Raw genomic sequence first — 14,310 nt, 5'->3', positions numbered from 1 at the left:
CCATCCTGCACAAAGTCAGTTGCCAACCAAAAAAAAAAAAAGAAAAAAAAAAAGGAAAAAAAAGGAAAAAAAGTTTATTCAGATGCTCAAAGTCCATCTTTTTTTCCAGTCTAACATAACCCTGGCACTTTATAACCAAACAGACAACTCCTTTTCCAATTAAAGTGGAATTAGGAAACTCAATCAAATTAGCTCACTATTAAAGCCCTTCTTTATTAAAGCGTTTTATTGTAGTAATATTAAGTTTCACCCACTCTTGGAACACGAGACTTTAAAAAGTTTCACTTGTGATATTGATTTGGCTGCTCCCAGGGTGGATCAGGGTCAAAAGTATTTACCTAGGTGTAATCTGTAATATTTACTTACTTTTTTTGTTGTGTTTTTTTTTTTAAGAAAAATCTTAAAATTGTATCCAGCTTGATCGCTTGCGCGAGGGAAGGAAGAATTGCATTTTACTTGCTCCCATCCTTTGATTTTTACCCCGGGGCTTCCTTCAATAGCTACGGCGGGACCCGTCTCCTCCCAGACCCACCAGTATATTGACTGGTTGGTAGGAGCCGCGCTGTCAGCTCCGAGCCAATGTTTACACAGTTATATTTGAAGTGAGAAAGTAAACAGTCCAGCTGTGCCACGGAGTGGTTCGGTGGGATTAGGTTTCCATACCAACCAACTTTAGGAGCTTTTACAGTCTTAATTCAACCATGCACTGAACTTGTTCTTTGTCAGTAATAGTTTTCTTGGGCCGAATGCTCCCAGGACTGGTAAGAAAGTCGAGCTCCGGCCTTCGGGTTCGCCCCTCTGGGAGCACGGGGGGCACGGCCGCTGCCCCTCCGGCTCGTCGCAATCCATCAGTAAAGAGAGGGAGGAACGCCCTTCTTACTTTTTGGTCTTGAAAAAAAGTCGGACACCGTTGCCAAAAAAAAAAGAAGAAAAAAAAAGGAGGATAAAAAAAACAAAAGAAAAAAAAACAAGAAAAAACAAATGAAACAACAACAACAAAACAAAAAAATAGCCCAGCCCACGCGTGTAGCCTTTACTCTTGAAACGAGGGGGCAGGTTTGGAAGGACACACAGCTCCAGAAGTAAACCAGCAAAATCTTCCCTGCGCGTACCCCCCGCACTGAGCTTGTGGTCTCTTAACTCGTTCACGCCTGTCGCAAACACCTTCTTACGTTCTGAAAAAATGGCATTATTATATAGCCCTTTGCTTATCTCGATATGGAAACAATTAAAACGCACATTCAAATTTCAGATACGAGGGAAAAGTACCTCTCCGTTGCTACAGAACCCGCAGTTGGCAAGGCGGGCGTTTGCTTTAACCGTCCTGCTTTTCTTCTCTGGGACAGTGCCAGATTTCCCAAATATGACAAAAATCAGCGAGATATCCAAGGAAAAAAATCCTGCCTAAATTTACACCTCTGACTTTTTTTTTTTCCCCCTGGCATAAATAATAAAAAGACCAGAACCAGAAATAAACATATTTGACAATTTGGGTTGATAAGGAAATTGCTCTGGTTTTACGCTTCGTTTTTATTTATAAATTTTCCGAAGAATATCTGTTTTGACCATGATAAAAATGTAGTAAACATGTTTGTACTAATTCCATAAACTCCTTTAAATATTGACTGTGCTTGTCAAATGAATTTCCCAAAACACACTTCCACCGTGTCATAAAATACCACTTGCCATTTATAAGACCGATTTTTTTTTAATAGAAAATAACATTTATTTCTATGAAATGGAAACACAGAATTACCTGTTAGAAACAGCAAGAAGTTTGCTACATCGGAACAAGAAAGCAATTTTCTTGCAGATCACAAATGAAGGAGGCTTATTAAACCGTCATACACCATTGGCGCCGGGGTCCTACGGACAGTTACAAATATATCTACTTTCCAATGTTATATACAGATCGTAACATTTCTGGGGGCGGGAAGGAAAAGGCTTTCAATTGGACAATATGTTTAATCTATATGCCTGGTAAGTATTACAATGAGCTGTCTAACCTTTAGCTTAACGTTAATACCAAGTTCACCTACGAGTTACATTAATAACTTAGATTTCCATTTTATAACATTATACACTTGCTAGTATACATATATATATGTATGTGTGTGGGAAAGAGAGTGTGTGCGTGCACGGGCGTGTGTGCGTACACACCCCACGACGCACCAAGGATATCCATGCTTATGGCCATAAGCAACAAAGAGTGACTCATGTCTGGACAATGAAAGTGCACCTTTATCACCGTTTTAATACACCTACGTCTGTCCGCGCCGGGCTCTGCACGCAATCGTCGCCTGTACAGGGGAAGAGGGGAGAGAAAGCCACCTGCGTCCGTCCACCCGTGCCTACCTAGCTACCTCTACACAGCCGAGCTTTAGGAAGCCGCCCCCGCTATTGCTTCTCGGGGGTGTTGTTGACCATGGGCCCGTAGAGCCCGCCGGAGTAGACCTGCTCCTTGTGCACGGCGGAGCGGTCCCGCATGAGGTCGCTGAAGGCGTAGTCCACGGGCGGCCGGAACCCGAGGGTGGGCATCAGCCCGGCCGTGGAGTAGGGGGTCATGAAGGCCAGTCCCCGGCTGTGCGCCGAGTAGGCGAGGCGCAGGGGGTTGAGTCCCAGGTGGGTGCCCAGCGGGTAGGCGCCGGCCTCGGCCCCGAAGTGCGTGGCGTTGGGCTGCAGGGGAGAGAAGGCGGAGCGGCTGCCCAGCGTGCCGATGGCGGGGGCCATGGCGCCGGCTATCAAGGGCCGGTGGTGGGCGGCGGCGGGGGTGGGCGGAAGGCCTTGCAAGGCGCCGTCCCGAGCCCAGCCCTCCTCGGGGCCCTTCTCCGGGCCGCGGTTGTTGAGGATCTGCTCGATGGCCTGTACCACGTCCCCGCCGCAGCCCTGCAGCACCAGCTCCAGCACGCTGCGCTTGTGCGCCGGGAAGACGCGCGTCAGGATGTCGATGGGAGTCCGCTGCCGGCCGCCGGCCGAGGGCGACGGGTCCTGCTCGTCCTTGTCCGCCTCCGAGCCCGAGTCCGAGCCCAGAGGGCTGATGGAGCCCGGGCTCTCCTCCCCCTCCTTCGGGCCCTTGGAGACGGGCGAGCTCAGGAAGGACTCGCCGTCCCCGTTCTCCGAGCCCGAGCCGTGGCGAGCTTCTGGGGAGGAGGTGCCGGGCACGGACTCGCCGTCCGGGGAGAGGGGCTTCCCGCCCGCCTGCTGCGGGGTGACGGCGCGGCTCGGCAGCAGCGTCTTGGGGAACAGCTCGAACTTCTGCATCTTGGACTCTGCGGGGCGGGGGGCGGGGGGAGAAGGAGAGAGACCGTCAGTGCGGCTGCCCCGGGCGGGCCCCGCGGAGCGCCCCGGCCGTCGGCGGGGCCGCCCGCCCGCCCGCTCCGCCGGGGGACGCCGCCTGCGGGCCCGCGCCCCCCCGCCGCCCCCGCCGCCTCTCCCGGCTCCTTCCCCCGCCGCCGCCCCCGCCGGTCCCGGGCTCCCCCCGAGGGCGCGCAGCGCGGCCTTACCTGAGGCGCCGGCGCCTCCCTCGCCGCCGCCCCCGGCGCAGACGGAGCCGAAGACCTCGTACGCGGGCCGGGGCGGGATGATGCCGTTGGCGGCCGCCAGGGCCAGCCCCTCGGCCGTGCCGTAGAGCAGCTGCAGCTCCCGGGCCTCGTTCTCCTCCTGCGCCTGCTGGCGGCGCAGCGCCACCTGGGCCGCCATGACGCGCTGGCGCTCGGCGATGAGGGTGCACTTGGCGCACATGCAGTCCTTCCAGCGGCAGTACCGCTTGTGGCCCTTCAGCGCCGACACCACGCCGTGGTTGCGGCAGCGGGCGCACTTGGGCGTCCGCGGGTACTTCTCGGCCGCCCGCAGCAGCAGCGGCGGGGCCCGCAGCAAGCTCCCGGCTACGCTCACCGGCAGCGTGGCCGCCGCCGCCGCCGCTGCCGCCGCTACCGAGCTGGGGGGCACCGGGGGGGGCGCGGCGGGCACGCTGGGCAGCTCCGACCGCAGCTCCATCCCGGCAAACCCGCCCCGAAGGAGCGACCCCCCCTCCCTGGCCTCCCCCAAAGCGAGGCGAGGCGGGGGAGCCCCCGCGGCGCGCCCGGACGCGGAGGAGCTCCCGGCGCCTTCGGGCGCGATCACGGGTGGGGGGCGCACGGAGCCCCGGGTGCGGTCATGCAAACCCCGGCGCCTATCGGCTCGCCTCGCTCGCCGCCCCTGTCCCCCTGCACCGGCACACGGCTCCGGAGTGGGGTTCCAGTGAAGAGGGGGCCGTCGGGAGCCCTTCTGCGCCCTCCTCTCCTCCCCTCCCCTCCCCTTCTCTCCCGAAAAGCGAATCTATGACAAGAAAATCCAGGAAAACTTAGATCTCTCTCGCTTCCTTGCTCTCCGTGCGCATCTGGCAGGGCAGCACCAAGTCCATCGCGCCGGGATCAAAGCCGAACTCTCCCGTCCGCGCTCGCGGAATCGCCGCTCCCCGCGCTGTGCCCCGGTGGAAAACCGAGCGGCTCCCTAAGCTCAGCTCCCCCTTCCCCCTTTAACTACCATCACAGATTAAAAGCGTCCCTTCAAAGAGCAATCCGGCACCTTCAACGACAGGATCCCTCGCCACAAGCCGCGGAGGCTAAAATCCAGGAGAGAATAAATAAATAATATACAAAAAAAAAAAAAAATCGCTCCGTCTCCCGAGCAGCAGCACCGCAGACGGGCGGAGGAGCCGGCACCCCGCGACCAGGGGAGCCCCGGGCCCCCGCCCGCGGCCTGGCCGGGCCGGGCCGGGCTGGGCTGGGCTGGGCTCACCCGCCGCGGCGAGCCCCGAGCAGGCGGCCGGCGTCGGAGCGGGCAGAGCCGACGGCAGGGCGGGAGCAGGCAGGGCGGGAGCAGGCAGGGCCGGAGCAGGCAGGGCCCCGCGCCCCCCGGGACACGCCGCCGCCCCGCGCCACCTGGCGCGTGCGGCCCGCGCGGCCGGAGCTGCAGGCAGAGCGCGCTGGCCGCCGCGCCGCCCGCCGCCACTCGCGCTATTGTTGCGCCCCGCGTTGCCATTAGGCAACATTTGACAACAATGTGGCGCCTGCTATTGGCCAGGGGCGGGAAGCGCCGCTCTGATTGGCCGCCCGCCCGTCCGCCGCGTCCGCCCGGCGGCTGCCCGAGCGCGCCGCGCCCGCGGAGAGACGGGAGGGCCCGGGGGGGACCCGCGGGGCGAGCGGCGCCCGCGCGTCCGCGTCCGCTCCTGCTGCGTCTGCCTGCGTGCCTGCGCGTGCAAAAATCTGTCCCACTTCTCGCCACCCGAGAGTTTGGCTTTTGCTTTTTCTAAATCCAGTGGAAACGGTATTTGCCTTGCCAACTGCTTTGGTTTGTTTTTTTCTACCCCCTGGGTGTCACTTGTCAAAAGGGTGGGGGGAAATATGCTGTGCGAGGTGACAATTCAATTTATGGTCCCCCCCCGCCCCTTGGAGATTTTGTTTTATAATAGTACCTAACGATGCCTCTCTCCTTCCCTTTTCCTTCCTTCCCTTTTCCTTCCTTCCTTCCCTCCTGCTTTTCATCCTTCCCTTTTCCTTCCTTCCTTCCTTCCTTCCTTCCTTCCTTCCTTCCTTCCCTCCTTCCTTCCTTCCTTCCTTCCTTCCTTCCTTCCTTCCTTCCCTCCTTCCTTCCTTCTTTCTTTCCTTCTTCCTTCTTTCCTCCTTCCTTCCTTCCTTCTCTCGCTCGCTCCCCTCTCCTCTTTCTCTCCCTCCCCCCCTTCCCCTCTCCCTCTCACTCCACAACTGCAGGTGAATTTTGCAAGCGCTGCTGCAATAGGAGAAGCTCGAGGTGAGTATGATTTTCCATCTTTTCATTGCGCTGTAGCCTGGGAGAGCCCTGCCCGCCCTTCGCTCCCCAGAAAGTGAAGTTCGTTCTTTCTCCTGCCAGCTGTTTGCGTGACTACTTCTTCACCAGGCGCCTTCCCCGCGGGGACAATAAACCCGAGGGGCTGATTTTTGAGGAGGCGGCTGTCGGGCTGGTAACTGTATATTAACCCCGCAGCTTTTGTTTTAGCATTAACCACCCGGGTTTGACGTCACCTTCGCTGGTAACGGGGAGGAGGTAGCACTTCGGTGGGAAATAACGCCGACTCCTTTCCCCAAGGCTCTCCCCTGCTTCTCACGAGGAATCTCCATCCTCCTCGGCACTTTTTAAAGTTCTTTGTTAGACGTGTCCGTAACTCCTTCCCCGTGGCGGGGACCGGGGGCCGATGGCTGGCGGCTGAGGACCCCGTCTCCGCCGCCGCAGCAGCCCCACCTGCGAGAGCTTCCAGCCAGGCGGGCTGCGGGGGGCTGCCCCGGGGCGAGCTGCCTGCCCCCGCGGCACTCGGGCACCCGAGCCGGCAGGAGAGAAAGTCCTGGCTTTGCTCGAAACGTGCCGGAGCCGCCCGCCGCTCCCTCCGCGGCCGGGGAAGCGCGCAGGGCCGCGCAGGGCCGCGCAGGGCCGCCCCGCCGCAGGACGAGCAGCGCTCGCTGCTGCTCCGCTGCCCCTTCCCTTGTGTCACACTCCTGCCGTGGTTGCGAGAAGCACAGTTGCAAGGTAGCAGAGCCCTCAAACTTTTAAATATTTTTATTACACTTATATCGTTCTTCCTCTTTCTTTTTTTTTCTTTCTTTTTTTTTTTTTTTTTTTTTTTTTACGAAATGAACGCTTTCCCACCCGATTTTCTGTGTGTTGCAGCTGCCACCCACTCCTTGTGATTTAGGTGTTATAACACCTTTATTTAATACAGCCGTGGAGTCAAAATATCCGATTTAATTTTATTCGCAACCACTAATTTTACTCTCCGGGGACAATTACTCAGATCATCTGATTTAATTGGGAATTCGTAGAACTCGATCAGACTGAATGAGAAACATTTAAAGTATTGCTTTATATTGGCTTACCATGGAGAAAATGTTCTCCCTTCTTCCTGGGAGGGTTTGGGTTTGGGTTTTTTTTGAGTTTGCGGTGGTTTTTTTTCTGCAAATGCCTTTCCCTTTCCGCCCCGAGGCAGCCTGCCATCACCAACAGCACAGGACACGGGTTACGCTGATTTCCCCGGTTCCCTTTTCTTTCAGCTTTGATTTAAATTAAAGGGCTGGGTCATCCTTTCCGTTTATGGCGGTTTTAAACGATCTATTCTGAAAACAGCCGTGGCCAAAAAAAAAAAAAAACACAAAAACAAAAACCAAAAAACAGAACAAAACAAAACAATTAAAAAAAAAAACCAACAGTGGATCATTAACCAGACAGTGAAATGCGGTGGTTTCTGTTCCTAAAGCCTCATGCCTTTAGTAACATTGCAACGGGCGGTGTCGAAGTTTGAACACGTAACGTGTAGCATCTCTGTCCCAAGGCGTTACATATGGTTTCTGTAGGCTCATGCGGCACGTCCCCCAGTGACTGTATAGGCAGACTGTGGACACGATGTCCTAGCGCTGTGCACATAAACACCCAGTGCCTTTTTCTGGTGTTTATCCCAAGTCAGCCCTTCAGACACCCCCTCATCCAAAACACTTAACCATGTATCGCTTTTTAAATATTACGCTCAGTATCAATCCAACATCGAAATACCCGCTTTTTCTTCAGCAAACGCTTATCGCAAGACTATGTAACGCAGCCCCAGGATTCAGCAAGTACTGAGGACGTTTGTCAAAAGCTCCCCCTGATACACCACGAACCTTTAGCGGTTTCCCACCCTCTGCTCCCTTCCTACCACCCCGGCACGGGCGGGCAGCAGCCCCGGCGCCCGCGGGTGAGCGCCCGGCGGCGGCGGCGGGGGCTGAAGGCGAAGCCGCCGCCCGCGGCCCCGCCGCTGCCGGGCAAGCGCCGCTCTTCGCCGGGGTCACTCCCGACCCCGGAGCCGAGGCCACTCTCGACCCCGGAGCCGAGGCCTCCCCTCGGGAGCCGGCACACTCCGCCGGCCTAAGCGAGACTCTGTTCGCTCTTCTTTCCAGCTCCGGCCGCTGAAGGGGGCACTTTCGAACGGGATCCCACTATTTTGTTGTTGTTGTTTTCTTAGAAAGTGCCTTTAGAAAAGGAGAGCCCCGGACCCCGGAGTCTCACTTCTCACTGATATTTTATTAATAATCATTTCTCCCCTCTCCTTATTTTCCTTTGGAAGCTTTCACTGTGAACCTGGACAAACAGCGCGCACGTTTCACAGATTTTATTCGAACAAAACACAACTTGGCTGAGTTAGCCCGGATCAGCAAAGCCGCGGCCAGGGCTTGCCATGGGGTAAGGGCTTTCTCCAGCTTCGTCCCGTCCTGCCAGAGCCCTGTGTGTGTGAGAGAGTACGGACGGGAGGCGGGGGGGGGTGTTGCTGTTGTCGCCCCCCTCCCGTCTTCCCCCCTACCCCCCTACTGCAATTCATTTCTGTTTGACGAGGCACAATAAAATCTTCATGTACATGCCTGCTCTTGTGTCTTTCTCGGGGGGGTGGGGGTGGTGGGGGTTGCTTTAGGAAGCCACAGAGTAGCCGTGCTGCCGCTGCACGGGCGGGTGTGCTGGGGAACCGGCGCGGGACGCCGCGAGGTTACGAGGAAAGAGAAATTAATTCCTCCCAACCCAGCGAAATGCAACTTTAAAGCCCCCGAGACTCGTCTCGCTCCCAGCTTGGCTCTGGGAGCTCCTTCCACCACCGCCCAAAGCCGAGGCGGGGACTCAGCTCCTTGCTTCCCCCCGCAGGGGCTCGCCTGGCCCCGGAGGAGCAGCCCAGGTTTGGCACAGGGCGCCTGGGCCAGCTCCAGGGCCCGGGGCGAGCGGGTCCCCCCAGGGCGAGAGCCCTGCCCGGGCTGGGGCGAGGCGGCTGCCGGCCCCGCGGAGCCCCCGGGCTGGGGGGTCAGGGCCGGGCGTTACGGGGCACGGCGTCGCCCCCGGTTTGGGCAACCTGCGCCCTCCAGACGCGTGAAAGGCGACGTTACTTCGCTACAGGAACGGGAAGAAACGCCGCGTTTCGTTGCGTGGTGCCCCGGTCGCTGCTTAATTATCCCCGTGATGTGTTTGACTCTGGCAGCCTCCAGAAACGCACCAAGTCGGCGCCCACGACTCAGTGCTCACATCGGGGTCAGCTCGATAAAACACGAGACGATTTTTGGGTTGGTGGTTTTTTTTTTTTGTGGTTTTTTGTTTGGTTGGTTTTTTTAAGAAGACCCAATCTTCCCGGTGTTTGTTTTTCTCCTCACTCCCACTTGATTCACCTAAAGGCTTCCTATGTATCCCTGCTCCCTTGCAAAAGTTTGCGAGGGCTGCATGGAACGGTGCTGCTGCATCTTCCCCCAATTACAGTAGTAAAATCTTAATTAAAAAGAGCCCGTCTATTGGCTGCCGTGTAGGGGAAGGCAGACACGCACGCCCGGAGGCAGCGCAGCCCCCGCAACCATCCCAGAGAAATATAGTTCTTGATTAGTGTATTTTCATCTCGTTCTTAGCGGAAGACAGTTTGTAAGTACCTGCTAATGTTAGTGCTCTTTAAGGTTTCAATTGTTCTAGGGGGTTTGCCATTGACTTTTTCATTATTTACCTACTGAATCAAAGTAAGCAAATGCCATCTGTTTCCCTGCTGCTATCATCTTCACTTTTAATTATCCGCCCAGCAGCCTAATAGAGATGATATTAAACTAAATCTTTTTGACATTAAAAGTAATTATCCCCAAACCAATATTACAAGAATGAAAATTACCCTCCCCCCCACCAAGAAAAAGGCACATTCCTCCTAGTCCAGGCAACCTCTTCGGATCCGGGAGCGGGGAAAGGTAGACGGAGCTCCCGTTAGCCCGGACTTCTCAAGTATTTGAAACATTATTAACTCGATTTCCCGGCTCCCAGTGGGGGAGGAAAAAGAGACAAGGGAGAGAGGTCTGTGGAAGGAAATAAGGGAAAATCGGGGCTCCACGTATTCCTGCGTGGGCTCCTCTCCGCCCCGCAGCCCCCCGGCTGCACCGCAGGGACCCGCCCGGCTCCGCACCCGGGGCGGGCGGCGGGGGCGGCCGGGGCCGCCCGACCCCCCCGGGGCACCCGCCGGACCCGGCACCGGGCCCAGCAGCGGGCTTTTGGAAACCAGAAATGTCACAAACGCACACGCATGCGGGCTCTGCAAGTGCTTTGCTTTGCACCGTCCAACGGCGCTGGTCGCGGCTACTGCACTGGCGTTGAGGGGACGGTCATTAGAGAGACATTAGGAGCGGTTCGTAATTAAGGGGAGGACGGCGGGTCCTCTAACAGATGGCCGCTTGCTGAATTACAGAGTCAGTTCACTTAGACTCAAACTTCTCCGCCATTTCTCCTCCGACTCGCTTTAATATGAGCCGGAGCCGCGTCCCCCATTTCCTTTAATATGTGCTAAACTGAGCTAATTTTAATTGCATGTTTCAACTTTGCTAATTAAATAGAGTGGTCTAATTAAAAGTGACTAGGGAACAGTTTTAATTCAACCCTCTACTTTTTTAACAATCCATTATGCAACAAATCCAGGGTAAGCCCTCCCTTTAAAAAAGCTACAGATGATTGAGTTTTTACACCTTTTTACACGCTCACAATGGGGAGACTTGACCCAACATATGTAGCGGCGGGGCTGGGCCCCCCCGGCTCCCCGGCGGGGTATTGGAAAGGGGCTGGCTCGCTGCTGCTGCCCTGCCTGAGTGCGGCTGGACCCGGTTGCCTCCCGGGGCCTCCCCGCTGGAAGTGCTGAGACTATTAGCCCAGCAGAGGTTAGAGTAGCACATCCCCAAGACAGCAGCCCAGGATTTGGGAAAATCGGGCTCTTTACACGCTTCATCTCTTCACCAAGTGCTCATTAGGTTGTTAACCTCTGGTTCACATGAAAGGGGCATGTGATGAATCCCCTCCCGAACAAATGGGCGCATCCCCCTTCAGGCACTGAACAAAGCCCTTAAAATAACTGCACAAGAAAGCCTTTAGTTGTTACTCTAAAATTTCTTTTCTCTGAGAGCTTGTGCCCATCCACACACACACGCACACAGACACACAGAAAGGGGAAAAAAAAGAAAAAAAGCGCACACACACAAAAATCCCCCATCCCCCCACCCCTCCGTGCGCTGGAGCTAAAAATTAAAAATCCGGATTCCGTCCCCCGGGCCTTCGGCGCTGGCTGATGTCCCCCGGGTCTGGCTGAGACTCGGGCTGGGGCTTCCCAAGGGAGGGGAAAGAAAGCTTAATCGCTTTAGCGGAGCGGGCGGGGGGAGGCAGCCTCTCCCTGCGAGGGGGGAAAGCCAGGCGCCCCCGGCCGGGGGGCAGCCCTCTGCGCGGGGGGGGCGGCGGGGGTGCCGAGGCCGGCCCCCCCCCCGCCCCGCTGCTTTCCCCCTCTCCCACCCGCCGCCGAGAGACGAGCTGAGCGGATTCACGGAGGAGGAGGAGGCGGAGGAGGCGGGCAGGAATTTCCCTTTCCCGCAGAGGGAGCCCGGCCTCCCCCGCCGCCCCCGGCCCCACGGCGGGGCCGCCCGGAGCGGCTGCCCCGCTGGACGCCGGCGCGGCGGAGCGGCCCGTCTCCGTGAGGAGGCCGGCTCACCTTCCGAGGCAACGCTGCCGCCCGCTCCCCGGTGCAGGGCGCCTATCGCTAACCGAGGGGCGGCCGGGAGAGCAGGCGAGAGCGGAGCCCGGCTCCCGCATTCCCACAGCCCCTCTCAGCGTTTTAGGCTCTTTAAGACCTTTCCTTTTCTCTCCCTCTCTCTCTCCCTCCTTCTCCTTCTCCCTTTTTATTTCCCAGCCCCTCGGGCATGGATTAAAGTGACAGACAATTTTCCCTTCGCACCTTATTGATGGTTAAATGCACTTGGAGATAATGCGCGGAGGGCGGCGGGGGGTGTGTGGTGTGTGTGTCCCGGGATCGCGGAGCGCTGGGGAGCGCTGCAGACCCCCGCGGGACGGCGGAGCGGGCCCGGGGCGGGGGGCGGCGGGGGGCGGGCTGCCCCCGCTCCCATCACCTTGCAGGTGGCTGCGAAGGCTCCGCCGGGAGCCGGCGTGGAAACGGCGCTTGCCGTGGCGCGGGAAAACACGCGTGTGCCGCAGCCTCTCCTGCAGCCGCGGGCCTGCGGCGTGGAAACACAGGCGGACACGCACACGCAGGTAAAGGGGAGGCAGCAGTTCAGAGGCAGAATGACTCAGGAAAGCTCCGCTCTGCTAATTCACTACAGGGCGCTCCGAGAGGTTCATTAAAAAGGCTCTTGTCAGCTCCCTAACGATCCGAGAGCTTTTTAATTATATTTTATATTCCTCTACCCGTCTCCTAACTTCAAACACATGGTAAAAAGGATTTGCTGTTTTGTTTCAGGTAAAACCTAATAATTAAAATTCAGACCCCGTCCCATGCATCTGCTTCGCCTTTGCCAAATGAATTGAAGGGAGAGAGAAAAGCGATTTCATTGAGATCACAGATGGGGTGCAGGTTTTTGGAAGAAATTTGAGAAACACCATTGTCCAGAATCAAAACTCTATGTCTTGCCCCACAAAGGGGGCTGCTTTAAGCCCCTCAACTTCTATGGGGCTTGTTTTTTAAACTTTAAGTGTTCCGCACAATAAGCTGCCACCAAAATGTCACAACCACTCTGATTCCAAGTGTGTCTCGCTTGCAAAGGGTGCAGAAAAATGAAGGGAGCAAAGGGAAGGAGCGTAATTAAAAACCCTCGAGCTCCCGCATGCCCGGCGGGGCAGGGCGGCCCGCTCGGGGCGGGGGCGGCGGGGCCGTGCCCCCACCCGTGACAGCGGCCGGCAGCCCGAGGTGCGGGCAGCTCCCCCCGCGCGGCTCCCGCATCTGCCCTGCCCCGGCCCGGCTCCGCACGTCGGAGCGCTTCCATATTTTGGAGGCTAAATTGTTTCATTAGCCGAAAGCAGAAGATTAAGCCTTTTATTTTTATTCATGATCATGACAGCTCCAGTCGGATTTGCCGGAGGATTCCCCCCCTGCATGTTTGTTGCCCTAGGAGCTCAGGAGCTTAACGATCCTGCCGGAATGCGATAGATAAATACAACCTATATCGTTAAAGAGACATATTGAGAGTGTTTGCGGAGGGGCGGGAGAGGAGAGCCGGTTTAATAGCATCATCAAAACCCACACGCACTTAGGGAAAAAAATAATTCTTGTGTTCTTTTTACAGTTAACATGCGCTATTTAATGGGGCCCTTACGCAAACACAGGCTTCTCCTAAGTTAATGATGGACCATCCGCAACCTACCACGGCACCCTTCAGCCCCGGCCCCACGCCGCACCCGTTGCCATCGGCCCTGCGGGACCGGGCAGCGCTGGGGCAATGCCAGGGCTTTCGGCTCCGTGTGGTTTGGGGGTTTTGTTTTTGTTTTTTCCCCCAGTAATTTTTATAATTTTCGTGCCCCGCCCCGCCCCCCGCAGGGCCGAGCGGCCCCATCTCCGCCCACGCCCGTGGGGAAGGGCACAGGCCGCCGCGCCGGCCCCACGCTCTCCAAAGGCACGGCCACGGGCGGCGGCGCTCCAGCGGAGTTTTTTCCCCCTTTTTGATCCTTCTTTTATTAATTTTCGCTAATTTTTTGGCGGGGGCGGACGGGCACCGCCCGCCGCGGCTGTGCGGGCAGAGCCGGGCCGCCGTGCGGGGCCAGCTCCGCGCCGGCAGCGCAGCCGGGGCGGCCGCGGAGGCTCTGCGCCGAGCGGGAAGGAAAGGGAGAGCCCGCGGAGCGGCTTCGCACCGCGGCCCCGGCTGCCCGCTGCTCCGGGCGGCCCCGGCGAGGCGCTCCCGGGGGCACGCTGACCGGTGCGCGGCTTCACGCCTGCCCGCCCCGCGGCCCGGGGCCTGGCCGCTCGCCGCTCCGCTCCCGCCCGCTCGCCGCCGGCGCTCCGGTGCCCGGCGGGGATTGTTCCGCCGCCGGCTTCCCCCCCGGCCGGGAGGGGCCGAGGGGCGGCGGCGGGGCGCGGGCGGCTGCCTGAGGGCACGGCACCCGCTCGGGGCGCGAGGCGTTTCCTCTCGCCGCCCCGTTCTTCCGCGCCGACGTTGCGGCGGGGGAGCCCGGCGGCCCCGAGGTGCGAAGGCGCGGTTCGCCATGGCGCCGCCGGCTCCCGGCCTGCCGCTGGGGCTTGATCCCGGCCTGTGCCGGGAGGGTGCCGGGGGTGTCTCGCACCCTACGGGGCAGATCCCTCGGGAGGAGCGGGTGGGGCAGGCGGTGAGGGGGCCCGGCCGCGGGACACCGGGCGGGCCGTTTCCGCGGCCGCCATTTCCTCAGCGCCGCGGCCGCCGAGCCCGGGCGCATCCCCCTCAGAGACCCCGGAGCGGGCCCGTCCCTGAGGAAACGAACTCCGCCTGAGCGGCCGGCCAGTGCCGCCTGCGGGCGGGCAGGAGGAGC

At 58.4% G+C, this 14,310-nt stretch overlaps 1 protein-coding gene and 1 long non-coding RNA gene across 2 annotated transcripts; one reads left to right on the top strand and one right to left on the bottom strand.

Annotated features, from left to right (window-relative positions):
- Positions 1 to 1,790: 1,790 nt before the first annotated feature.
- On the bottom strand, positions 1,791 to 4,472 carry DMRTA2 (DMRT like family A2). Its single transcript, XM_087732982.1, has 2 exons — positions 3,504 to 4,472; positions 1,791 to 3,269 (listed from the first exon to the last, which is right to left on the bottom strand). The coding sequence occupies exons 1-2, from the start codon at positions 3,994 to 3,996 to the stop codon at positions 2,398 to 2,400; spliced, it is 1,365 nt and encodes a 454-aa protein (XP_087589108.1). The 5' UTR covers positions 3,997 to 4,472; the 3' UTR covers positions 1,791 to 2,397.
- Positions 4,473 to 5,173: 701 nt separating this feature from the next.
- LOC148052101 (uncharacterized) lies at positions 5,174 to 8,396 on the top strand. Its single transcript, XR_015698575.1, has 3 exons — positions 5,174 to 5,307; positions 5,751 to 5,790; positions 8,108 to 8,396. It is a non-coding gene; the product is annotated as an uncharacterized LOC148052101 (long non-coding RNA).
- Positions 8,397 to 14,310: the final 5,914 nt, after the last annotated feature.

Source organism: Nipponia nippon, unplaced genomic scaffold (genome assembly GCF_047370975.1).
Source record: "Nipponia nippon isolate SJK-2023a ecotype South Korea unplaced genomic scaffold, ASM4737097v1 scaffold_5, whole genome shotgun sequence".
Lineage (NCBI taxonomy): Eukaryota > Metazoa > Chordata > Aves > Pelecaniformes > Threskiornithidae > Nipponia > Nipponia nippon.
The sequence above is the reverse complement of the archived record's forward strand: the minus strand, read 5'-3'. Positions and strand labels throughout refer to the sequence as shown.

Coding starts and splice junctions, on each gene's coding strand:
- DMRTA2 (XM_087732982.1), bottom strand. CDS start 3,996: ATGGAGCTGCGGTCGGAGCTGCCCAGCGTGCCCGCCGCGCCCCCCCCG. Junction 3,270..3,503: donor GGGAGGCGCCGGCGCCTCAG/GTAAGGCCGCGC, acceptor CCCGCCCCGCAG/AGTCCAAGATGCAGAAGTTC.